Source organism: Hemitrygon akajei, chromosome 31 (assembly GCF_048418815.1).
Source record: "Hemitrygon akajei chromosome 31, sHemAka1.3, whole genome shotgun sequence".
NCBI classification, from domain to species: Eukaryota; Metazoa; Chordata; class Chondrichthyes; order Myliobatiformes; family Dasyatidae; genus Hemitrygon; species Hemitrygon akajei.
The window spans coordinates 16633472-16660902 of NC_133154.1; the positions used below are offsets into that span (position 1 = coordinate 16633472).

Consider the following 27431-nt stretch of genomic DNA (forward strand, 5'->3'; position numbering starts at 1 on the left):
CCAGTCTCTCTTAATGGGTCAAGATTGATCTTGGCTGTTTAACTATAAAGTTAATCTTTGTAGAAAGGTGGGGAATTGTTTCATGCATCTGCGTTTTATTGTGTCTGTGTGCCCCTGCATGTGTTCGTGTAGCCAAATAAATGATCGCTAATGTTTCTTTCACTTTCAGATGGCGATTCAGATTTCAGTTTATTGTCATTTATAAACCACAAATACAATGCAGTTAAAAAATGAGACAACGTTCTCCAGAATGATATCACGAAAAAGCACAAAACAGACCACACAAGAAAAACCACATAACGTTTGGTAATCCCCAATCCAGAGTCCGGAGAGGCTGCTGCGTATCAATATCGCGCTACAGTCTTAGCACATTCCCCGGAAAGGAACTACAAACCCATCAGACAAAACTAAAGCTACAAGACCTACACAAAACCACATAGTTACATATAGTTATAGTTAACATATAGTTTGAATTGTGTAATACATTTTGATTTACAACATTATTTATAAAATACTGTATAGGTCGTTGCAGTCAAGTTCCTTTCCTCACTGTCTTTCCTTCCTTAGAGCCAAGAAGAAGGTGATACTGGCACCGAAACCAAAAGTTAAGGTAAGTCCTTCTATTTCCTGTTCCTTTTGCTTCCTTCCTCAAGCTTACAGGTGATTTATTCAACTAGCTAACAGCAGCAGTGTGCAGTGACAAGTTTACGTTTAGTAATTTTAGCTGGATTGCAAAATGGGTGTCTAAAACTGAGGTAGGAATAATCTCTCTCCCAGTGGTTACTTTCCAGGACGCCTTGTTTCTCCATGTTCTGGTTTTCCAACACTTCTGCAAAATTATGTATTTTTATTTATTTAGAAATACAGCACGGACAGGTCCTTCTGATCCAATGCTGCCTAGTGACCCACTTATTTTAACTCTTAGCCTAAACACAGGCCAATCTACAATGACCTATTAACCGCCGTTGGACTCTGGGAGGAAACCCACACAGTCACAGGGAGAGTGTACAGATGGCACCGGAATTGAACTCCAAACTCCGTCGTCCCTAGCTGTAATGTCATCGTGCTAACTGCTCTGCTCTCAGCAAACTTCTCTCCCAACCCTCCTTTATCTCTTTGGTTGTGTTGCTCTCCACTCTTCTCCAACCCCAGCCCACTGGCCTTGTGTCCTGCTCCAATTCTTGCCGGACTTCATTCCCTACTTTTCTCCTCCATTTTCACTAACATTTCATGCCCAGTCTCCACCCTCTCCAACCCTCAACAGTCACCACTTGCCCTCACCACCACCACATGGCACCTGTCAGAATTAGGTTTATTGTCACCGACAGATATCGTGAATTTTGTTGTTTTGCAATATTTCAGTACAGTGCAATACATTAAAACGTTACTGTAAGAAATTTATATAAAAAAATAAATAAAAAGTGCAAAAAGAGAGCAAAAGAATGAGTTCATGGACTGTTCAGAAATCTGACAGCAGAGGGGAAACAGCTAGGCCTGAAACGTTGAATGAGTGTCCTCAGGCTCCTGTACCTTCTCCCTGATTGTAGTAATGAGAAGAGGGCATGTCCTGGGTGGTGAGGGTCCTTAGTGATAGATACTGCCTTCTTGTAGCTGTCAAGTTCAGGCAGTCACCTCAAGTTGAGTTACTTTTCATATGCACAAATATACGGTGAGGTCCTGCTACAATGAAGAACTTGCTTGCAGCAACACAGGCATGTACACTCAGACAAGACAGAACATGAACTATTACAAGACAGCAGGGGAACAGTGTGCAAAGTAAAAACAAAAATTAGTGCAAACCAGAACACAGTCGGATAGTGCAAGAGGTGATCCGTTACTGAGGTGGGATTAGGACTGTGCAGGTTGGCAAGAACCCAGTGCTTTGTAGATAGATAGATAGATAGATACTTTATTCATCCCCATGGGGAAATTCAACATTTTTTCCAATGTCCCATACACTTATTGTAGCAAAACTAATTACATACAATACTTAACTCAGTAAAAATATGATATGCATCTATAATCACCCTCTCAAAAAGCATTAATAATAGCTTTTAAAAAGTTCTTAAGTAGTTTACTTAAATACATTGAGTCCTAACCCCGCATATAAAGTAGCTGTTCCTGAACCTGGTGGTATGGGACCTAAACCCCCCTGCCCACAAAGCAGTGAGAAGAAGGCATGACACAGATGGTGGAGATCTTTGATGATAGATGGCATTGCCTTGGGACAGGACCTCATGTAGATAGTGTCAATGGTGGAGACCTCGAAGTTTGTAATTGGGATAGTTAAGAACATCAAGTAATTGCCCTCGTCCCCCCCTTCCAACATTCCCCATTCCTGCTTCCCTTTCTCACCTTATCTCCTTACCTGCCCATCACCTCCCTCTGGTGCTCCTCCCACTTCCCTTTCTTCTGTGGTCCTCTAGCCTTATCTATCAGATTCATCCTTTTCCAGCCCCCCGTTATATCTTTCATCTGCCACCTTGTACTTCTTCCTCCTTTTGCCCCCACCTTCCTACTTTGACGCCTCCCCTTCCTTTCCCGTCCTGATGCAGAGTCTCGGCCCAAAACAACTGTTTTACTCTTTTCCATAGATGCAACCTGGCGTGCTAAGTTTCTCCAGCATTTTGTGTGTGTTAGTTAAGAGGTGTCCCAGAAGAGGTTATTGTGAAATTCGGGTGGGAGTTAAGGTTATCTGACAACTCTTACAGTTGCTAACACGTTGCATTTTTGTGCTTTTTTTTCCCATTTAAATAGGATTCAAGCCCAAAGAAAGAACAGAAGCTTTCTGCGCCTGCCGATGCTGGGCTGAAAGGGCTGCCAATGGGCAATGTCACTTCGATCAATATCTCGAGTTCCAGTTGTGCCCCAAATCAAGACACTATTTACTTAGATGATTCTCTGGATGAGCATCTAACCATTAAACCCCCTTCCTTAGAATCTGTGTCAGATGCGTTGTCCGTCTTCAATAGCACACCCAAGACTACCAGAATTGTAAATAATTCTGTCCCAGGCACACCGCGGCCACAGCCTATGATGAAAGAGGATAAGAAGGTTGTGGTCAAGGCCACACCTCTGACAGTTTCTCCGAAAGAAGCCGCATCATCCCCAAAACTTGCCACCTCATCCCCAAAACTTACCACCTCATCCCCAAAGCTTGCCACCACATCTCCAAAAGAAGCCACGTCCTCTCCCAAAGTGACCACGCCCTCTCCGAAGGTGACAACACCATCGCCGAAGGTGACCACGCCCTCTCCAAAAGCGTCCACGCTTTCCCCCGTCCCTTTGACCTTCAGCCATTTGTTTGGTCACAGTTCAAGCAGCAAGAAGTCCCAGGATGCAGGTCGGCCAGGAATGAGCAGCCTGATAGCTGGCTACACAGCTCCTTCGCCACAGGCACCCAAGGCTCCGTCTGTGGCCTGCGCGGCCAAACAGCAGCAGTCTGGCGCGCAGAGGCAGAGCCAGTCGCAAGCCCAAATCAACAAGCAGCCCCCCCAGTCCAGCGTGCATCACAACAGCCTGGCGTCTCCCTCGCACGTCATCAGCAAGGTTCACCAGAACCCCGTGGTGAAGCTGAACACCTGTCCACAGCACCTGCTCTCGAGTCACTTGTCACAGGTGTCGGAGAAGCCAGCTGCCTACCAGACGTCGTTTGCCCCCTCAGCCACCAGCAGCACCCACGCCCCCCACAGTTTGACCTCTCGAACCAGCGTCAGCCCATCTACCTCTGGCAGTTACTTGCCGAAAGCCACGGTACCCATCAGCACCTCGGTGCAAGGCTTCAAGCCTCCGTTTACCATGGCTGGCCCTCTCAAGACTGCCACCACTGCCAGCACAGGGAGCCAGAGTGTGTCGGCGGGGACGGGCAATCCGGGCGGGGGCTCCGCCAGCAGGCAGGGCAGTGCCAAGCTCTCCAGCAGGCCGTCGCCTGCCAGCTCGGCCGTCGGTCAACAGCAGTCAGCGTCCCTTGTGAAAAAAACCTCAGTGCCTCAGAAACTGGCCAGCCCTTCCGGTACCGCCACGCCCTGCAAAGCCGCCGCAGCTGCCACTGTCAGCCGCAGCAGCTTGAGCGTGAGTGGGGCGCCTGCCAAGAGCAGCGGAGCAGCGGGGAGGAGCGGTGGCGCCGGATCAGCGGGTCCCAGCACCACCAGCCGCAGCACTGTCAGCCCCAGCACCTCTGTCAGCAGGACCGGGACTGTGAGCAATTCGGCCGCTAACAGGGGCAGCCCGACCGGAGCTGGCACAAGGACTAATGTGAGTGGGGGGAGCGGAAGTGGTGCTCAGGTTGCTATAAAAATGCTGCCCTCCCTTCACAGACCTTCCTCTGCCTCAGGATCATCAGCTGGTATCCAGGTAATGACCCTCAGCATCGTGATTCCCCGCCTTCCTGTCTTTTAGATGATGTTTTGTTGTGAAAGCAGGTTCTTCCTGAGCAGGTTGGAATTCATTACAGGAGGAACTTCAATCAGTTGCAGCGAGCTCTGCTCCCTACCCCCACCCCTTGCCTCCTCTCTCTTCCCCACCTTCATCCTTCCACCAACGTCCACACTACACCGGATAAATCCGTAACCGAAGCCTTTTCTTTCTGTTTTTACCCTCCGTACACACTAAAACGGCGTTTTCATCCCCCTAAAATGGAGATTTTCAGAAACGCTCTCCAGAGTGTGTAATTTTGAAAACACCGCTTGGCCAGAGCAGTGTGGACAGGGTAACCAGAGAAATCTGAAAATGCCGTCATGACGTGCCGGAACAGATGGTGACGGCAGCGCGCCATTTCATTGTTTTCTTGAGCACAACCTAACAATTTCAGAACAGACGACAACGAGACTGAAGCCAGAAGGGTTAGAACAGTACTCACCAAATACTTTGACCCATAACTTACTGAATAAATAAGTATACTCACTTTGCCCTGTTTCCTGTCCTTGATCGTATGAAGGTGGTTTACCTATTTATGCAAGTACTTCTCTGACAATAGATGTGTAACAGCCTAATGTAACATTGTATGGAAATACAAGATAACACTGATACAGACATGTTTTACACATTTAACAAGGTGCTTTATTAATGCAACAGAGTTCGTCAGTTTTTCAGTGTTCATCGTCAGCCGGGTCATACTGTCCGTGAACTCCCTGTCGGTTGCCTCCATACGCTCCAGTATTTGTTTTTTTTACTTTTAAGTCCTCCTGCGCGAGAGCCAACAGCTGTCCGTTGTTTAAGTTTTTCTAGTCTGTAACTGAACAAACGTGCACCAAGTCTTTCACGGCGAAATTCAACACCAAACATATCGCTTGTTTTTGGTAGATGTGTCCTGCGCATGCACAGTAGGAGGAGATTCACTGAAATATCCTTTTAATGTGGACAGAGATATTTTTAAAAACGCCTAGTGTGGACACCTATAGTTTTTACGCAGAACCGGCGTTTTCAAAATTATCTGGTCTAGTGTGGACGTAGCCTTAATTAAGCTCATCACCCCTACTGGGCCATAGGCCGCTGATAGAAGGTTGCCTCAATCCTCTGACCTGGGGCTTTGGACCATTCATGGTGGAGCCTGCCACCAAAACTACCCAAATAATCTTTAAGTTTATATTCTGTTTGGGTAGCGTCCAACCTGATGGCATGGACACTGATTTCTCGAACTTCTTCTATGATACCCCATCCCTGTTTCCCTCTCTCACCCATTCTCACCTGCCCATCGCCTCACTCTGGTGTTCCTCCCCTTCCCTTTTCTTCCATGATCTTTTGTCCTCTCCTATCAGATTCTCCCTTCTCCAGCCCTTTATCTCTTTCACCAATCAACTTCCCAGTTCTTTATTTCACCTATCACCTGCCACCTTGTACTTCTTCCTCACCTCCCCCCTACCAGTCCTGAAGAAGGGGTCTCAACCCAAAACGTTGACTGTTGCCTCTTTTTCATAGACACTGCCTGGCCTGCTGAGTTCCTCTAACATTTTGCGTGTTTATCTTTTTGTTCTCCTTTCAAACAACCGACTGGCTCACTGCTCCAATGGCTGAAAGTTGAGTTCAGCAGTGTGTGTGATTAGTTTGTGCTTGGCTGATGTCTACTATTCAAGTGGGGTCAGTGCTTAGCAATTGATGAGCAGGAGCTGCTATCCTCGTAGCAAGCTGTCATTTTACCCATTCAGTAAATGAACTTGGTTAGCAAGGAAATGTTTGGTTCATGATACCTTTGTTTCCTTTTTGCATTCATTTCTTTTTGCCTCCCTTTCCAGGTGACTGCTGGATCAACATTGTTGGCAAACACCTCACCTCTGACTCTCATGCCATCTCCCCTGAATGTAACAAATCTCAATGCGACATCTGCATCCTTGAACACGGCGGCAGCTTTCAGCATGTTGGGCAGCCTGGTTCCTGTTTCCCTTCCCTTCCAGCTGCCACTCAACCTGCTGAGCTTTGCACCAGAAGCCACCGTCTCCACCACCGCGCCTACTGGATCTACCTCAGTTACGTTCCAGCACAACTTTACACAGAGTAAGTGTTAAAGATAAAGAAGGTAGCTTTAATTTGTCACATGTGCATCGAAGCATGCAGTGAAATGCATTGTTTGCGTCTCGAACATGCCGGGGGGTAGCCTGCGAATGTCAGCATGTTTCCAGCAGCAACATGGTATGCCCACGACTCACTGGCCCTAACTTATACGTCTTTTTTGAATGTGCAAAGAAACGGGAGCACGCGGAGGAAACCCACGTGGTCACAGACACTGGCAGAAGTTGAACCCTGATCGCTGGTACTGTGTGACTAGGTGTTGTGCCAATCGCGACGCTACCGTGCTGGTGGGTGTTTTTGTTTTAGGGGTTGTGGGCAGACTTTTACCAGATCACAGCCATGTCAGTTTTTGAGGATGAGCAGATCGGCATTGCACTTAATGCTGAGATCAGGTCATCCCATGGAAGTGGTGAAACACTCCTTGTACTCTGTTATAAGTTGAATTCATACCTGTAATTGGTCTTTATTTTTGGTTCTGATGGTTCTTGAAAACACGTTGCTGAGCATGGAAAGCAGCAGTTGCCTTGCATTTTTGTGCCCATTGTTTGGACTGATGCCTTGCCACTATTTGGTTCTTGCTTTGGAGTTGAGTTCCTAAGCCCATAACCACCATGGAATTGGCTGCATAACACTGTTATTTGCATCACACACTACTCTGTGATGGCATATTTCCAGTTACACCACTGGAAGTATCTCAGACTAGGTCACATTCCTGGAAGTCCGTACTTTGTAGAAGCACTTTTGTTACACAGGCTTGCGGTTCCAGAAGATTGCTCATTACCTAATCAATAACATCAGTAACAAAGGTTTGCCTTGCAAACAATGTCTGCAGCTTGGGAGTGGGTAGTCGTAGAGTACTACAGCATAGAAACAGGTCCTTCAGCCCAGATGGTCTGTTCTGAACTATTAATCTGTCTGGTCCCATCGACCCACACCCTGACCATAGCCCTCCGTACCCTTTCCATCCATGTACCTATCCAAATTTGTCTTAAATTTTGAAATCAAACCCACATCTACCACTCCCGCTGGCAGCTCGTTCTACACTCTCATCACCCTCTGAATGAAGAAGATCCCCTTCATGTTCCCCTTAAACATTTCACCTTTCACCCTTAATCCATGACCTCTAGTTCTAGTGTCACCCAACCTCAGTGGAAAAAGCCTGCTTTCATTTACCCTTTCTATATCCCTGATAATTTTGTATACCTCTATCAAATCTCCCCTCATTCTCCCACGCTCTAGGGAAGAAAGTCCTAACCTGTTCAGTCTTTTGCTATATCTCAGGTCTTCAGTTCCTGTCAATATCCTTGTAATTTTTCATTCAATTTTATTGACGCCTTTCCTGTAGGTAGGTGACCTGAACTGCACACAATACTCCAAATTAGGCCTCGTCTATGTCTTAAACAAATTCAATATAACATCCCCTCTCCTGTACACAATAAGTGTGGGGTTCTTCCAGGAGCTCCGGTTTCCTTCCACAGTCCAAATGCATACTGGTTGGTAGGTTAATTGGTCATTGTAAATTGTCCCACGATTAGGCAAGGATTAAATCAGGGTTGCTAGGCAGCTTGGCTCAAAGGGCCAGAAGGCCTATTCTGCATTGCATCTCAATTAATCAATTAATAAACAAACTTAATGCACCATCTTCTGTCACCTGCCCTGTCTCAATCTCCAGTAGGAGATCCCATATCGCAGTTTCTCTAGCTAGGACCTCTATATGTTTTGATTAAGGAAACTTCCCTGAACACTTTTAACAAACTCTATCCCATCCATCTCTTTTACTCCATGGGATCACAGTCAATATGTGAAAAGTTAAAATTGCCTACTCTTACCTTGTGTTTGTTTGCAACAGTTTGTGATCTCTCTATAAACTTGCTTCTCTAAATCCTGCTGACTATTGGGTGGTCTATGATATAATCCCATTAACGTGGTCATCCTTTCTTAGTCCTCAGTTCCACCCACAAATAGCCTCACTAGACAAGCTTTCCAGTCTGTCCTGACTAGCACTGCCATGACTTTTTCCCTCATTAGTATTGCCACCTTTCTCCCTTTAATCCCTCCAGCTCTATCACGTCTAAATCAATGGAGTCTTGGAACATTGAGCTGCTAGTCCTGCCCCTCCTGCAACCGAGTATCACTAATGGCTACAGTGTCATAATTTCACATGGTGATCCATACCCTAAGCTCATCTGCCTTTCCTATGATATTCTTTGTATTAAAATATACACAACTTTGAACATCAATCCCTCTATGCTCAACATTCGGATTCCTGACTTGTATATAGGCTTAACAATATCTTTCCCCAGAGCTACTTCACTATCTGTTCTCACCCTCTGGTTCCTATCCCCCTGAAACTCTAGTTTAAATTCCCCAGAGAGCACTGAGAAACCTTCCTGCAAGGATATTGGTCCCCCTTCCAGTTCAGGTGCAAACCATCCCATCTGCACAGGTCCCACTTTCCCTCCTGCACCATCTTTTTTGCCATGTGTTAAACTGTATTGTCTTCCTATTTCTGGCCTCACTAGCATATGGCACAGGTAGTGATCCTGAGATCACTTTGGACATCCTGTACTTTAAGATGGTACCTAACTCCCTGAACACACTTTGCAGGACCTCATCACCTTCCCTACCCATGTCAGAATCAGGTTCAATATCACTGGCACACACCATGACATTCGTTGTTTTGCGACAGCAGTACATTGCAATACATAATAAGAATAATATGCTATGCAAAATTAAATTAAATAAGTAGTGCAAAAAAAGGGGGGGGGGATAAGGTGGTGTTCATGGGTTCATTATCCATTTGAGAAGAGGGCATGTCCTGGGTGATGGGAGTCCTTAACGACAGTTGTTGCCTTTTGAAGATGTCCTTGATTAGATTAGATTCAACTTTATTGTCATTATGCCGAGTACAGATACAAAGCCAAATGAAATGCAGTTAGCATCTAACCAGAAATGCAGGGAATAGTGCTATTTACAAAATAACTGTGAATAAAAAGTAGGTGGGGTGCAATACTGCTTAGCGCTGTGATGTGAGGTTCAGCAGAGTCACAGCCTCAGGGAAGAAGCTCTTGCTGTGCCTGCGGGAGCGAAGGCTCCTGTAGCGCCTACCAGATGGGAGGAGAGTAAAAAGTCCATAGTTAGGGTGAGATGCATCCTTGATAATGCATTTTGCCCTGCCCAGGCAGTGTTTATGGTAGATGTTTCCATGGTGGGCAATTGGGTGCCGATAATCCGCTGGACTGTTTTCACCACCCGCTGGAGTGCTTTGCGGTCCGATACAGGACAATTGCCATACCACACTGAGATGCAGTTGGTGAGTGTGCTCTCAATGGTACAGCGGTAAAAGTCCGTCGGTATCCTGGGGTACTGGGATTCTTGATGCTGGGGAGACTGGTGCCCATGAGGGAACTGGCTGAGTTAGCAGCTCCTGCAGTTTTTTCCAATTCTGTGCACCGTCCCCTGCATAGATGCAACCAGTCAGAATGATCTCCACCATACATCTGTAGAAATGTACGAGAGTCTTTGGTGACATACTAAGTCTCCTCTAACTTTTATTGAAATATAGCCACTGTCATGCCTTCTTTGTGAGTGCATCAATGTGTTGGGCCCAGGATAGATCCTCAGAGGTGTTGATACCCAGGAGCTTGAGGCTGCTCACCCTTACCGCTGCTGATCCCTTGATGACGACTGGTGTGTGTTTCCTCGACTTCTCCTTCATGAAGTCCACAATCCGCTCCTTAGTTTTACTGACGTTGAGTGCAAGGACACCCCTCATCCAGCTGATCTTTCTCACCCCTGTACACCATCTTCGTCATTTTCTGAAAGTCTGCCAACAATAGTTGTGTCATCAGCAAATTTATAGATGGTGGTTGAGCTTGCCTAGCCACACGTGCATGGGTGTAGAGAGGAGCAGTGGGCTAAGCACGCATCCTTGAGGTGTCTCAGTGTTGACTGTCAGATGTTATTTCTGATCTGTGTTTGTGTTTGCCTTTATGTTCAAAAAGCAGTGATTTTTGTCACTGATAGCTGGTGAGAAATAAACAGAAAGACAATTCATAACTGTTTTGCTCTTTGTGGTTTCAAGCATTCAGGCTTGGAGATGCCAGAAACAGGAGTGAGAAACAATTTTACTACTTCAGCAAGTTAGGAACTATGAAAAAATTGAGGGTATTAACAATCAGCTTGAATGTTACAATGAAAGTGAAGACTTGGAGGATGCAGCCATTGAAAGCATTGCATGAAGACCTTCCATTATCTGCACTAGGTGTCTGCACCAATTTTGTTCGTTCATTCATAGTCAAACAAATATGGTAGCGTACACTGAATGAACTCTGTCGATTACTATTAGGAAGTAATAAAGTTTTATAGTATTGATAGTGTTCTGATTTGTTCTATATTTCATTTAAATACATAATTTGTTATTCTGTTAAACAGTAGTTTGTCTTTTTTATACCTTTTTAACTATTTCCATGGAACTTGGCTAACTGGGCAGTATGTACTGGTCTCAATGTGTCCCAATTAACTGGAATCCACTGTATTTTTAAAATTTGATGTTCAGGCGATAGATCCAAATATCTTGCACAGTTGGAGGGAACTAATGAAAGTACCACCACTTCCAAAATCCTCCCTCCTGCAGCCTTTTTGCATTAGACCCATTGATATTAGATCTATTGTCTTTAAGGATAGTGATGTACGTGTAATGAACACACAAGTTTCTGTCTACCTGCTTAATGAGGAGCAATTTTAATATCCTGCAAAGGGGTTGAATGAATCATTATTATACTCCTGTACCGTTGTAAGGTCATTGATCTAAAATGTTCTCTATCCAGAAATGTTAAAAGTATTTCCAACACTTCTGTTGCATTTCAGATTTCCATTGTTTCTATATTGTTTTTTGCTAAATTTTAAAACCAGTGAGCTCCAGGGATGGGGGTGGGTGGAAGAGGGTGCAATCTGGAAATGAACTGATGAGTGGGGCTATCTTCATATTGATTTGACGGTGAAGGCTGGCCTTCAGTAAAGGCTGACAAGAGTGATGCTGTTGTCAGTGTGCAGCAAGATGGGATTAACAGGTGTATGCAAAAATTGTATGTGTAAACCTGCTGAACCAAAAATTCTGAGCTGCAGGGATTAAGAATCATGAAGAACAGACATCGGTTGAGTTCAGAAGGGAGCCATTCTAAGAATGGAGGGAAGGAAGTCTTGAAAACAGAGCCCTTTCATCTTCTTGTGTACTTTAGCCAGTCTGGCAAAGGAATAAGTTGGTCAGATATCCCTAGCCTTGAGGCACAAGTAAGGTAGTGGCCAAATCACCAGAACAATCGAAAATGCATCTTAAATATCATCCAGATTCTACCTCTTTGCACATATCCTCCCAGCTTCCATTATCAGTCCCTGGCCTCCTTTGTGTTTCCCAACAGTGATGTGTGGTATGTGTGCCTGATAGCCCCAAATAGTCCAGATGGTGACCTTGGTAGTCTCACAATCAACATGGGACAGCAGAGTTAAATCCACTGACCTGACTAGAGGAAATTAAATGTGTTTCACATCCACAAAATGTCACATAAAGCTTTGTAGCTTTGTTGTATTTGAAGTGCAACAGCCAGTCTGTGCATAGGCAGCAAAAAATAAATGAGCAGGTAATGTATTATAAGAATAAACATGAGAAAATCTGCAGATGCTGGAAATCCAAAGCAACGCACACGAAAAGCTGGGGGAACTCAACAAGTCAGGCAGCATAACAGTCGACTTTTCAGAACAAGAAACTTCTTCAGGACTGAAAAGGAAGGGGGAAGATGTCAGAATAAAAAGGTGGGGGGTGAAGGATAGCTAGAAGGTGATAGGTGAAGCCAGGTGGGCTGGGGAACAATGAATCTGATAGGAGAGGCCAGTTGACCATGGGAGAAAGGGAAAGAGGAGGGGACCCATGGGAAGTGATAGGCTGGTCTAAACGATTATAGATATGTTGTTTGGGACATCTAAGAAAGGTTGTTTGCTGTTCAAAGTGGTCCTGGCGGAATGTTTTACATTGTTAATAATCTCAGAACCTCAAGCCTCATTGTTATACTGAAATGCCAACCTAAGATAAATCTGTGGTTTAGTGCTTGAAACCATCTTGTTTGACCAGAGATGACGGTGTTGCCACTGCACCAGATACAGTCCTTGACATCTGGGGATTGCAGATATTCTCCCCTCTGTAGCAGGATGTTAAAGTTTCAACTGCTTGTCTGCAAAGATCAGCTAACCAAGCCCTGATTATCCTTTTAACTTGTTTACGAGCCTGGGAGCACATCACACAATGGACTTACCCAGTGAATCATGCAATACACTAGAAAGATGCTTGGGCTGGGATTTTGTCATGTGAAGAGACTGAAGAAACTGGAATTATTTTCACAATTAGAGAGGATAATGAAACATTTAACAGAGGCTTTCATATTAAGGGGAAGTTCTGACATGGAGTAAATAAAGAGCATCGTTACTGTGACAACCAGAAACCACAAGAAACAACAATGGAAATTAGAGGAAGAATGGGGGAGAGTATCTCATTGCACCTGAAAGGATGGTGGGAAAATGTTCAAAGGTAGTTTTCAGAGGATATTTTGATATTTGAGCAGAAAATATTTGTAGGGAAAGAAGAATTTGAGGCTTACAGGATAGTTGTTTCAAAGAAGCAGCATCTATTTGATAGGTTCAATGCTTTGAAGCTCTTCTGTGCTTTTAGGATGAAGAGGGTTATTTCTCTTTAAGGTGAGTGGATAAGCCTCCTAAATTAATTTTTGTCTTTCCCAACAGATATTTTGAAAGGTTTGCAGTCTGGTTCTGCACAGCTTTCCCGATCGAGTGTACCAGCCCACTTACAACAGAGCTATACAGGTACCATTCCACACTGGCTACAAATGACTTGTTAGGCAGGTTCATAGAACAATGGCAGTGCCTTCTACTATAATAACTAGACTTAATCTGTTGGGTGTGGTGGACAATGAAAACTTCAAGGTTGGGTGTGGTGGACAATGAAAATTTAGTAACACACACAAGATGGTGGAGGAACTCAAGCAGGTCAGGAAGCATCCATGGAATAGAATAAACAGTCGGCATTTCATCAAGACTGAGACCCAATGAAGTTTCTATGCCCAAAATTTTGCCTGTTTTTTCCCCATGGATGCTGCCTGACCTGCTGAGTTCCTCCAGCATTTTGTGTGTATTGCTTTGGATTTCCAGCATCTGCAGAATCCATTGTTCTTAATGGTATTCAAGCATGGATTATTGTGATCTAGCATGACTTGTGTCTTTCAACTGTTGCTCCTGGGGCTACAATTCAGATCTGCACGACAGTCAAAGCTCCTTCACCATAATGTGTCTAAGGACCCCCAACAAATACTGGCTCACCTGCAGGACTAAATCATGGTGCTGAATGCAATGAAATTGTTTCCCTCCCTATGGTCTGATGATTTTGCTAATTCCTGCATTCATAGAGCAATGTGACCTTTAAAATTTTGGATTTTGCACTTTATGATTCAGTGATGTAGGAAATGTGTAAAGATTGGTAAATTAATTTATTATTGTCATAAGTTTGAGATACATTGAAAAACTGTTTTGCATGCCATCCATACAGTTGATTTGATTATATCAGTGCATTGAGGTACTACAAGGGAAAAGCAATATTAGAATGCGGAATATAGTGTTAAAATTATAGAGAGGTGCAGGGCAAGCAGACAATAAAGAACGAGGCCATGATGAGGTAGATTATGAGATCAAGAGTCCACCTTTTCACAGAAGAGGTCCGTTCAATAGTCTTACAACAGTGGGTTAGAAGCTGTCCTTATGCCTGGTGGTACATGATTTCAGGCTGTTGTATCTTCTGCCCAAGGGAAGGGGAGCGGATGTCTGAGGTAGATAGGGTCTTTGATTATGCTGGCTGCTTTATCAGGGCACTGAGAAGTGTAGACATCATCCAAGGAGGGGAGGCTGGTTTTCATGATGTCCATAACTCTCTGTAGTTTCTTGTCTCAGGCAGAGCAGTTGCCATACCAAGCCGTGATGCATCTAGATAGGATGCTTTTTGTAGGACGTCTATAAAGATTGGTGTGGGTCAAAGGGCACGTGCCAAATTTCTTTAGCTTCCTAAGGAAGTAAAGGCACTGGTGTGCTTTCCTTCTTGTAGCATCAGTGTGGTTGGATCAGGACAGGCTTTAATGATGTTTACTCCTAATAAATTACATCTGTGATTAGGCTAGAGTTAAATTGGGGTTTAAATTAGAAGGGTAATTGGGGGTAAATTAGAAGGCTAATCATCAGCAAACTTGATGATGCGGTTTGAGCTGAATCTGACCGTGCAGTTGTGAGTCAGCAGCGGTCTGAGCACACAGCCCCAGGGCAGCAGTGTGCAGCGTGATGGAGCTTGAGATGTTGCTCCCAGCTCGGACTGACTGGGGTCTTTGTCAAGAAGTCCAAGATCCAGTTACAGAAGGATCCCAACAAGGACAGTTTACCCACCAGCCTCTGAGGGATGATCCTACTAAAAGCTGAGCTGAAGTCAGTGACAGCAACCTGGCATATGAGGCATCAAAAGAAAGCAAGTTGTGAAGAAGATGTAGATGGGCTGTATTAATAGGTTGGGGAAATGGGCAAGGATAATCGGTGATATTCTTTTGGTTCCTAGTAACCTACTCCATCTCATGCTTGTGAGAGAGATTAATTTACTAGGAGATAAGTAGTTGCAAGGGATGGGTGAGGTTGCTCTGAGAGCCAACATAGCCCTGCTGGGATCAACAGGCTTCTGATGATATAATCAAAGATATAATATGAAGCAACTTCCTCAAATACGCAGCCAGCTTTGTGACAAATCTTCACCACAACTGTTATTTTATCGGGGCCCTTGTTGGTTTTGGTGTTTCCAGTTTGCTCTGCTGTTTCTTGACGTCATATGGAATGAATCAAATTCCCCGAACTTTTGCTCCTCTTACGGTAGGGGCCAGAGGGAATATCCAAGCTGTATTATCCGCTTGGCAACAAAGACATTTGATATTATTTGTCCCACCATTTACAAATGCACCAGTTGTGGGTTTTTCTGGATTGCATGCACATAGATTCAGGTCTGCGCCTGCTCTTTGCTCCTCTCCTCTCCAAAGGAACATGAATGCAAACCAGAGAAGCCTTCTCAAGCTGTTGCACAATTAATGCCTGGTTCTCCACCATTTTCTCGCCTAGTCCTCCTTATTCTGATTTCCTTTTTGTCCAAAATTCTATTAATCTCTGCCAAGATGAGTGTGCCTTCTCTGTGTCCAAATCAGATTCATTGCCTAGGCTGATGCCAGGTACTTCGTCCACTTTTACTCGTATAGCTGTTTAGTTGTGTATCTGTGGTGCTGCGACTCTGCGGTTGCATGTAACTGCCCAGTTAAAGAAGGCACATCTCCATCAATAAGGCAATCAATGTGATAGATTTTGCAGGAAACTGGTTGCTCTGCTGTCACTGTTTACCTGATGCCAGCTTGTAACTTCAGTTGTTTTTCTCTTTTATTTAAATAAATCTGAACTCATCAGCTGAGTTGGTGCAATTTGAACACATGATACCACATCACTAGCTTAGACAGGGATCCTGATTGGCATGGGCGCAGTGGGCAGAAGGGCCTGTGTCCATACTATATAACTCTAAACAGGTTGCATCACAGTCAATGCCCTTAAACAGAAAAGCCTGCAAAAAATGGTGGATACCGCCCAGTCCATCACAGGAAAAGCCATCCCAATCGCTGAGCATTTCTACAAAGGAGCCCTGTCTCAGGACAGCAGTGTCCATCATCAAGGATGCCCACCATCCAGATCTTGCTACTGCCATCGGGAAGGAGTTTTAGGAGCCTTGGGTCACACACCATCAGGTTCAGGAGTAGTTATTACCCCTCAACCAGAGGGCACAACTTTACTTACCTCAACACTGAACTTACTTGGTTGGACTAGGACAAGCTGGTGGTGATATTTACATGTAGGAACTTGAAGCTCTCAACCATCTCCACCTCAGCGCCATTAACACAGACGGGGACATGTGTACGGCTTCACTCCTTGTAGTCAATACCCAGATTCTTTGTTGAGGGAGAGGTTATTGTCTTCTGGGGAGTGGGGCTGACAAAGGGAAAGAAAGATTAGCCATGATTGAATGGCAGAGCAGACTAGATGGGCCGAATGGCCTAATTCTGCTCCTATGTCTAATGGTCTAACATGCAAAAAGCTGGAACAACCCACAGGTCCAATAGCATTTACGGTGGAAAATGGACAATCAACAGTTCCTCCAGCTTTTAGTGTGTTACTCCAACTCCCAACATCTACTTGTGTCTCCACTGTTGCAGCTGGGTTGATTCATGTTCAGTCATTTGGGAACAGCTTCTTCCCCTCTGTCATCAAAATTCCTGTATGATGTATGATCCATGAGCCCACGAACACTGCCTCATTATTTCTTTTGTACTTTTTAATTTTGTCATCTATGGTAAATTTATGTTTTTGCAGTATACTACAGCTGCAAAACCACAAATTTCACATCAGAGAGGACAGTGATTGTGATTCCTTAAAATGGAGAGAGAGAGAGGTTTCATAGCAGTGCTTAAAATTAGGATGGATTTTTATACAGCACGACTTTTGATGAAATTCCGTTGGCTGGGGGGGTCAAAACCAGAGGACAAAAATGATAAAATCGGCAAAAGAAACAGAAGCAGGGTTAGAGTTTTATTGAGTTTGTCATGATCTGGCACATCTCAAGGTAGTGGAAGCAGGTTAAGTATAAGTTTTGAAAAGAGAATTCAATTAATATTTAATCTAGGTACACTAACTAATCCTACAAGGGACTATAGAGATAAATGTCACAACCTTATTGCAGGGTGCTTTGAATATAAAAGTAAGAAGTCTCACTGCCATTATATTGATGCAGTTTTGGTCCATTTATTTGAAGGATTGGCGTATCTTGCAGAGACTGGGACAGGGTTTCACTAAATTTTATCCTGGAATGAGAGGAATGGCCTATAAAGAGGGATTGAGTAAAGTGTACAGAATCCTTCGAGTTTGATTGTATAGGTGCAAAGAAACAGTTGAGTCCAAGATCACACTTAAAGAATCAGGAGTTGTCCATTGCTTAGTTGAGAAGAATTCTTCAAGATTTCAAGACTCTTGGAAATGGGGTCAAGGGAGCTGCTGGAGACGAGTCCAGGGACAGGGACAGTGAGGGAAAAGGGTTGAAGTAGATCAATAATGATCAAGGGGCCACATTGCCTCTATTGGGAGACGATGCAGGTCAGTGGCGAAGGAGCAAGACCATGGACTAACTGGAAACCTCGTTCAGAATCAGCAGAGCTGCAGTAGACCTGGCACCATCATTGTTCCTGAACAATTTGTTTATTACTTTTAAGTTATGATGAAATTACATCAATAATTGACCCTATGCGGGAAACTCTGCTGTTAATACTTGTGTTTTCTTCTACTGTTCAGATGGCAACCAAAACCAGGGAGACTCTTCGAAGGTCCAGCGGAAATCACAGTGACCTCAAGGAATGGAGTGACACAGGATGTGTTGGATTGAAGTCTCCTGATTGGTCCAGTTGCCTCCGTTTGGAGGTAACTCGCTGGGTACATGACTGAGGGCATTTTCCTTTCGTTATGTTTATAAAACTTGTGACCCAGAGCACTGTGGGAAAGGGAACATATTTTACTGAGTCGATTCACAAATGGGACCTAACGAAGCTTGAACTGGACAGGCCAATCAGTCCGTTAGCTCATTTGCTAACCAGGAGGACTTCAGCCGAGGATGAACTGAAATGGTGAAAGAGGATTCCAAAGCAAAAGGTTACTCAACAAGCACAGCATTTATTCCACAAGATGTGTAGCGCAGACTTGGGGATGGGCCCAGAGGTCTAAGGCCTGTGAGGGGAGGAGACAAGGGGGAGAGTGGGTGCCAGAGAGAAGGATTAGAGCTGGGGTTAGGATTCTGGTCAAGGGCTGGAATCCCAGGGGTAATCAAGATGGTCAAGCAAAATCAAGTGAGAGTGTAGGCCCAAAGGCTTGAAGTACGAAAGAATCCAGCACCCATGATGTGTAAAGTCTGAGAGAGAGGTAGGTGGGGAGGGGGGCAGAAGATGGGGTAAGGTGTGTGGTCAAGAACAAAGGAGAGGGGCTGGCTGAAAGTGAGATGGGGGAAGTGTTCCAGAAGCCTGAGGGCCAGGAGATGGGCAAGGCGATAAGAAGAAGGGGCATGGAAAAGGTTGGGAGAGGATAACAGTGGTGGAACAGGGATCGAGGGGCTGGTGTGTGAGGGATGCGGAATTGATGGGTGACCAGATGGATACAAGAAAGGGGGCAGCTGTCAGGGAGGTCTGGGCAAAGGAGCTTTGGGAAAGACTAGGTGTCGGGGAGCACACAGCAGGGGTGGTTGGTTTGAGATACGGAAGGTGGGATGGAGAAGGGAGAGTGGGGCAGTTGAGCTTCGGGATGTGCGAGTAGGATGGGATTGCTGGAGAGCGAATGATCATTGGGGGCTGAGGTGAGAGTACTGCAGAGATGGGGTTTAGTGAGGCAGAGGCCAATGAAGGAGACTGAGGCCAAGTGGAGCCATGGGCCCATGTAGAATGTGGAACAAAGTGATGTCAAAGAGAATCGCAGGGCAAGGCTGAATATTAAATTGGAAGCTCAAGACAAATGACTGTTCATTACATGCTTTATTTATCCAATACCCAGTGAGCCTTATGTACAGATAGTATTGAGACACTGAAATGAAGTTTGGAGAGCCTGAAATGTTTTTGAATGCACGTGGGAACAGTGGGCAGGGGTGGATGCCTTAACCCAGTCTGCGGTGACCCTGCCATTCAAACTCGTCCGCGAGTTGGTCAGTCATTGGTTGGAGTAACGTGTGATTAGCAATACTGCAGATCGGGCCAAATGTTGATTGATAGCTGGATAACAGGGAGTGGTGAGAATTGTAAAAACCAATTTGTGGGGGCTTTGTCAGCCCATAATCAACTTCCAATATAGTTCAATCTTTTCTGTTCTTTCAAAGTGGGATGCATCTTCCACTGACAAAACAGACTGTATCACATATACTATATTTAGCTACTGGTTCCATGGCCATGTGAGGCTGTGGTACCTTCTAGCAGTTCTGGCCTGCCGTTGGATATGGAAGGTTCATGTACTTTATATTGCAGCATACCTTTATTATGTTTGGGTTTCTTGATGTAATCTGATGAGGGCTTTCATTAATCAGCACCCAAACAGTTGCATTCCTTTGCTGAGATTATACAGTGTGGTGATTAACAGGTACACACCTTCAAAAGAGGTGAAACATTAAACTACATTCCTACCAGCGTTAAGCATCTGGTGTCCATGTTGGAGTTTAACTCTGGGTCTTCATGTTGAGATTTGACCTGCCTTTTGAAACTGACCCAAACTGGCTTGGTCCTGTGGCTCTGCCGATACAGGACAATACTAATTGTTGTGTCCAATCCTAAACCCTTCACAATAGACAGGAAGCAGGCATTTTGCCTGAAAGTTCAAGCGTCAGCTGTAATGTGAGCATTAGAATTTTTTTAAAGTCAGCAATATTCGCTGATGTCCTCTACTTGAATACCACACTCGAATGGAATATCATAGCGGCTGCCCATGTAGGAGTGCTGTACCCCTGATTCAAACAGCGAGGAGAGGAGATGAGAAAGAACCATGTGGGAGTGATAACATCCACCCTTTAAATCCCACCCCCCTACAAACTTCCCTGCTCTAGATTATAGGATGCAAAAGAATGAATGTGATTGGGCATGGTGGAGAGTGGAATGAGGTTCCACCCAGGAGTCTTTTGCAGAAAACACTGGCCGTGTGGACTGAGACCATGAGGTTAACACATTCACATTCAGATAATTTATTAATCAGATTTGGGAGATGAGGTGGAGGAAGCCCTTCGACATTGTCGTTGGGGCTAAATAAACCTTTCTCTTAGTCCAAACCATTTCAACATTCAAGTATTTTTAGATGAAATGAGGATTTTTTTCCCCAAACATTGCTTATCCGTACTTTAGCCCCTATCCCTTGTATATAAGCCGTATTTCAATATATGGTTTATATCCATAAATATCGCATACACCAAATACTGTCCCAGCCACCACATAGTGATAGCCTCCTAGTTTGTAGCTCAGCTGTTTTAACATGTTTCTTTCTGATTTTCTGATGGTTATAATATTCCAATGCCAGGAGTTGAGTTGCTCTTGATCTGTGAGGGCAGTGAGAGAACTCATGTATGCATACTGGAAGTCAGGCAGAGCTCACTACCAATACCCCTCAAGTCAAATTACTGTCAATGTTCTCAACAAATTAAAGAAATCTTCAGGTCTCCTACCCTTGGCCTTGCTGAAGACATTAGATAGTGTTCTGGATTATATAATCTATCCATTTCCCAAGCCCAAGCCGACTGGTGTAGGTACCTGGCAGTGTGTTCTTAAAACATGACAATGTTTTAGTGGTTGGATTGTTTGCGAAAGAATTTAATTTATTAAATAACAACATTCGTGTCTGTATAAATAAAATACTGCAGCAGCGAAATAAAAAGCAAAATGCCGGAGGTTTCTGCTTGTCATGGGGCAGTATCAGTGGAGAGCTCTGGTGAAACCTCACAACAGCACTTGTGTTTCTAAAGCTCTCAAATACGGACTTGTCCAAAGAGAGTTTATCAGCATAACAGTTTTTAAACTCATTCCTGAGATAGAACAAGGCACGCAAAATGCTGGAGGAACTCAGCAGGCCAGGCAGCATCTATGGAAAAGAATAAACAGTCGACATTTCAGGTCGAGTCCTGAAGAAGGGCCTCGCCCTGAAACGCCGGTTGTTAACTCTTTTCCATAGATGCTTCCTGTCCTACGGAGTTCCTCTAGCATTTTATGTGTATTGCTTGGATTGCTAGCAACTGCAGATTTTCCCATCCCTACGATAGAACAGCTTGTATTTCGTGCACTTAATGTCATGGTGGCCATTGAAGACTACATTTAGTAGTCAACCATGTTCACTTCCATAACACTAGAGGGAGATGCTTTCTCTCTCAGCAAAGATGATCTGATTTGGTGAGCTCTGCTGGTACAGTACAGCACATGAAGAGGCTATTCAGCCCACAATGTTGTACCAAACCAGCTAAAAGGCAAATCAGAAACACCCAAACACTAGTCCCTCCTACTTACATGTCCATATCCCTCCATCTTTTTTTACATGCATATGCCTATCCAAGTGTCTCTTTTAAAAAAAGCCTCTAACGTATTTGCCTCTACCACCATACCAGCGCATTCCAGGCATCCATGACTCTGAGTAGAAAAGCTTAGCCCTCATATCCCACTCACCTTCAGTTCCTGCCCTGTGTTTGTTTAGTTTGTCCAGGTTTGCTGAAACTGTAGCTTCAGGCAGGTGTCCTGTGGAATGTGCCTCAGTTGGGTCAGGATCCATCATTGGGGTAAGATACCCCCTCTATGATTAGTCCAGGGTTGTAAACACTTAGTGATGGAAGTGACCATGGTGCCGTTTCTCACAGGAATCTGCCCTTCATGTTTGTTGAGGTGTTTAAAGGTGGCGTGTGTGAATGGCCGGTCCCTCCAGAGGTGGGGAGACAGATTTCTGACTACTTGGTGCCTGGTGTTCAGGAGGTATCCAGGACCTGATCAGTCACCTAGTAGTGGATGCCTGTGGGATTCTACTCACTCAGGGCAGTAGCTTGACCGTTCACACCAGACTGTTGCTGTACAACAGATTGTTATCACGTGCTTCCCAGCACCCAATCTTTCTCAATCCTGTCAACTCCTACTGGGCATCCAACAGTTATTTTGTGCCTTTCAACTGTCACCACTTAGAAACAGTGGACGCTGAAACCCATTCACTTGATACTCGCATGTCTGTCGGTGTCTGCTACAAGGGAAAAGCTGTAAGAGGGTGTTTGTTCCCTCTGGATTTGGCTGTTTTGCTGAGGGATTGCATATTTGCAGGAATATCTCGATTCCTGCAATCCTCTCGGCTCCTTGCCTCTACCCCTCAAACCCATTTTTGACGAAGTCCGATTGCTTTTGGATTGTAGGATAAATTATTAGACCTCTAGAAAATTGCAGTGTTAAAACTCCTACATCTCTGCAGATCCACCCTGTGGACCTGGAGCCACCTAATTTGTGGTTTAATGGATCATGAAAGCGAAACAGTCACAGGAGCATCAACCTGAAACATTAACTCTGCTGCCTGACCTGCTGAGAAATCCCAGGCCTTCCTGTTATTAATTTAAATTTCCAGCAGGATTTTAATTTTGCTTTTAGTTTCCAGTAACACAGATCAGTGATCAGAGGTTACAATGTTAGGTAACTGGGCAAAAAGCCAGTGATTTTCATGCAGCATGTTTAGATCTAGAACGTGCTCCCTAGGAAGCAGGTTCACTCTCGATAAAGAATTTGGATTAAAAAGGGGAAGTTTTTCCGATCTCTGGGAAAGAGCTCAGGATATTTCAAAGAACCAGCAAAGGCACAAGGAGCCAATTGGGCTCCAGCAGCGCAGGATTCCACAATCGTCTGTGACAGGTTTGTGTCCCAGTTAAAAACAGGAGACCCTGACTTCTAACCCTGACCACATGGAAGCAAATAATTCATTTTATCATGTGTTCTAGTGCTTAATAGTAAGGATCTATTGGGCTGCCTTAATCCACTTATTATTCTGTAACTAGACTGGAGCTGAAGTGTCGGACAACTGTGTCACCTGCTTTTTCTACTGAATGAAATCAAATTTACACTTGGGGCAAAATCTCATTTCAGATTTGGGACAATAGTGTGTTAGATGCATTTGAAAGCATTTGCACAATTAGTTCAGGTCAGTCATATCATATGTCACTCACTAATCTGCTCCCTTGAGATATTGGAATTGTCCTACATTGCCCAACAAGGCCAGTATTTTACTGGCGAGGTGTCCTGTTGTCGGTTGTGATCAGATTGTTATGGACATGCTGTAATTTTCTTTCGATGTCTGTAACAAAAGAATAAAATAGTGAATCCTGAATTGATCAAATCTGGATTGAATGCATTTTGTTTACTAAAGTCAAGTCACTTTTTATTGTTATTTCGACCATAACTGCTGGTACAGTACACGGTAAAAACGAGACAGTGATTTTCAGGGCCATGATGTTACATGACACAGTACAAAAACTAGTCTGAACTACATTAAAAAACAGATTAAAAAACTACACTAGACTACAGACCTTCCCAGGACTGCATAAAGTGCATAAACAGACTCTTGGTGTTTTCTACCACCCTCTTACTGGTATCACAGGCAAGTACTGACCTCAGCAGTTGCCCAGCCAGACTTGCTAGATTCCAATTAGTTGCAAAAACAACAGCCCAAATGTCTCCCTTGCCCAGTGCAGAGCACCGAGACTAGTCGCTGGTAGATACAGCTCCCTCAGTCTGGACCGCAGATTAGACTAGTAAGATTCTGCCTCTAACCAATGTGGCCTAATTTGTAACTGATCTCGAAAATTCAGTTACCCAAATCTTACAGTAGATAGATAAGTCATGAAGATCCCTGCGGGTAAATTGTCCAGATACCAATACAGAAGAAAAAATGGTGGAATAATCCAATGTTATTGATACTGATATTAAAAGGACCTAGGTGTCCTTGATTTCAAGGAGCTTGATGTACACTAGGATGCAGATTCCTTTAAACAAAACACTAATCATGCATTCTTTTATATGTCAATAGGAAAATAAACAACATTTCTCAAGATACAGGTTCTAAATTTATCCATAAAGAATTGCTTTACTTATTGAACTTCCAAAACTGGTTAATGTACACTCAGTAGCCACTTTAATAGGTACTTCCTGGCATGGCCACTTAGTGAACGTTCCTGGTTTTCAGGTGTAGTCCACCCATTTGGTGAACTGCCACTCACTGCATGGTTTTTGTTTTTCTCATTATTCTCTATAAACTCAAGACTTGTGCGTGAAAATCCCGGATCAGCAGTTACCACCCCATCCAGTACCAACAATCATTCCATGATCAGTGACTTGGATCGCGTTTCTTCCTCATTCTGAACAACTGAACCTCTTGACCGTGTCTATATGCTTTTATGCATTGAATTGCTGTCACATGATTGGCTGATTAGATAGATTAACAAGCAGGTATACCCAAAAAAGTGGCTGCTGAGTGTATATCATAGGCAAAAAAATTAGTATACTGATGACCTAAACTATCACAATGTTGTGAATATGTTGAATAACAAACAGATTCCAGATCCAAGTAGCTCTGGAATCGATTGATGTGTAGTTCTGTAGTTGGAATGCCCGGTATTTATTTCTCTGAATAGGGTCTGCTTTGTACATGGCCAACATCTTCCATCACACCATCTTCTGTGCCTGCTGCCAGAGATTGTGACAGCCTTTATGTGTGAATAAAGTCACTGGAGAGAAGTACTGGAAGGTACAAAGCAGCTTCCTTGTTTGACAAAACAAAGTACAGCAGGCATCATACAGAGACACACTTCTGGTCAAAAGGTCTCGCTGGCCCAACATGGGGTTCCATATTTTATGTGCCAAACATCAAAGGACAATTCCATATTTACAAAAGTGGACAATGCTTTCTTTGAAACTACATACAACCTTCAAACCTCCCGATTCAGATTCACACCACCCAGACCCTCCAAATGAATTTTAATCAGCATTTTCTCATCTGTGGTTTGCTGCTTTTAGGAACCCATTATTCAAAACTGCACTCCAAATTAAATTCACTATACATATTCAGATGTTAAGATTGGTAGCCAAAGCTAAATGTATATGTCCTAAACCCAAAATTCTCTAACAATCCCCACTGGATAAAAATAAATTTATACCAGTAAAGGCCGTCCTTAATGAGGATCTATTCAAACCCTGCCACAGAATTCCACCCCCCACCCAATTTTATGTGCCTCTACATCTACTCTTATCATTACTAACTAATCGTTACCTACACTGACAGAAACAAAGTGAGCATAAATTCCGTCTCTTTTCCAGGGAAATAGAGAATCAAATAATAGCAGGCATAGGTTTAAAGAGAAAGATCGTAAAGTAACTTGAGTGATAACTTCCTCACCCAGTCGGTTGTGTAGACCAAGCTGCAAGACAAAATGGTGGAAATGAGTACCATAACACTTGTGGCAGGGGCAGGGTAATAGGCCAAATACAGACAAATGGGACTATCCGAGATGGTAACATAGTTGGCAAAAGGGCCTGTTTCTGTGCTGTATGGCTCTGAGACTCTAAAACAGTACCAAAGGGAAGAGGAAGATATGTCATGACAATTAGAGCCTGTTAATAATGCAAAGTGTAGGAAACAGTCCTGGGAGGTGTGGAGCAAAATCCAACATGTGTAGCTAGGAGGAAATTTAAAAATCAAGAGCTCCCTGCTACAGTAGTGTTCGTTCATAAGTGTGTTACTTGACTAAATAAATCCAAACTGAAGTTGCCATGAATCTGTTGCTGTTCTGAAATGCCACAAGAGGTACAAATGCCAAGCCAATACTTTATATTTAAAAGATTAGCATATGGTATCCCATAATGCTCACGAGAATCCTATCAGTATCATTCAATTGCTTATTTCCCAGTAATATTTCATCCCTTTTTTTTGCCATTAACCTAGATGAAATTTGCTTTTTTACTTTGTTCGTTAATTTGCTTTTTCCAAGTTCTCCTACCAAACAAATCTGTTAAATCAGACATAACATGGAACCTGGTATCCAAAGTCACTAATGTGCTGTACTGTGTAGAAGTCTTGTGTGTGTATACACACACACGGTACCCAAGACTTTTGCACAGTACTGTCTTTCCAGTTGCCAAACACACTACTACTGAGCTAATACAAAACAGAAGTACTCTCATTTCAGTTTCCCAACCACTTTTCTATTTTACCCACCATGCAAATCTTAGGCACCCTAGCTGTATGTATGTGCCCAAGACTTTTGTACAGTTCTTTATTGGAAGTTCTAACACTAACATCTGGTCAGAAAATACATTCACTACTTTGCCAAATCTGTACCCAACTGCCAGTGCTACTTTAAAGTGCACTAACCCTAAACAGTATTTGAAATTCTAAATGCATTCTTTTAAAGTCTGATCATAAAGGAATCCCATGTTGGGGTGCAGTGAGACAGTGGAGCAATGGAAAAGTGCTAGCAGGGGTGCAGATTGGCCAACATTATCCTGCCTTTGCTCACTCTGAAAACTTCAAATACACACTCAGGACAAAGTGTTTGCTTCTTTGGAGTTAATGCAGTTTTATCCAAAGGCAACACCAGGTAAGTGTTTTAAATTAAAATTAGTTATAAACATCAGAGCCTCAGCAATCACAACAAATCATGCAAATAAGCATTGATTAACTTTGGGAAAAGATTTTATCAAAAAGCCTGGCCCTTTAGCAGCAGTGTGAACCAAGTTTACAAGCTTTCAATACCACAACCGCAGTGAAATAGGGACACAATAACTTTTGCAAATCCATTAATATTTTATCTATTTAACAGCACAGGATTGGCCCTTCCAGCCATGCCACCCTGCAGCCCCCAATTTAACCCTAGTCTAATCACTGGACAATTTACAATTACCAATTAACCTACTAACTAGTTGGTCTTTTGACAGCGGGAGAAAATCCATGTGGTCACAGGGAGAACGTGAAAACTCCTTACAGGCAGCATCAGGAATTGAACCCGGGTTTCTGGTACTGTAAAGCATTCTGCTAACCATTACACTACCAAGCCTATTTTGGACAGAACAAGATCACATTTTCATGCAATAGGACCAATTCAAACAAGCTCAGAGTTACTTGAGTATGCTTATTGCTATTTATGAATGATCTTCAACTCAGTCAGCTGAGCCATCTGCCAATGTAATTGAGATGGTCCTGTTATAACCAGATGCTGGCTGCTGAGTACCTAT

The 27431-nt window shown here is 43.8% G+C and overlaps 1 protein-coding gene across 3 annotated transcripts in view; it reads left to right on the plus strand.

The window, feature by feature from the left end:
• Nucleotides 1–23541, plus strand: part of LOC140719318 (ubinuclein-2-like) — a 63897-nt gene extending 40356 nt beyond the window's left edge. For 2 of the 3 annotated variants that reach the window (XM_073033867.1, XM_073033869.1), the window contains exons 13-17: nt 568–610; nt 2758–4353; nt 6231–6489; nt 13297–13377; nt 17974–23541. In XM_073033867.1, coding sequence (XP_072889968.1) covers nt 568–610; nt 2758–4353; nt 6231–6489; nt 13297–13377; nt 17974–18026 — 2032 coding nt within the window. In that variant the 3' untranslated portion in view covers nt 18027–23541. The remainder of the gene's footprint in view (nt 1–567; nt 611–2757; nt 4354–6230; nt 6490–13296; nt 13378–17973) is intronic. The other variant, XM_073033868.1, reaches the window with a different exon arrangement.
• Nucleotides 23542–27431: the final 3890 nt, after the last annotated feature.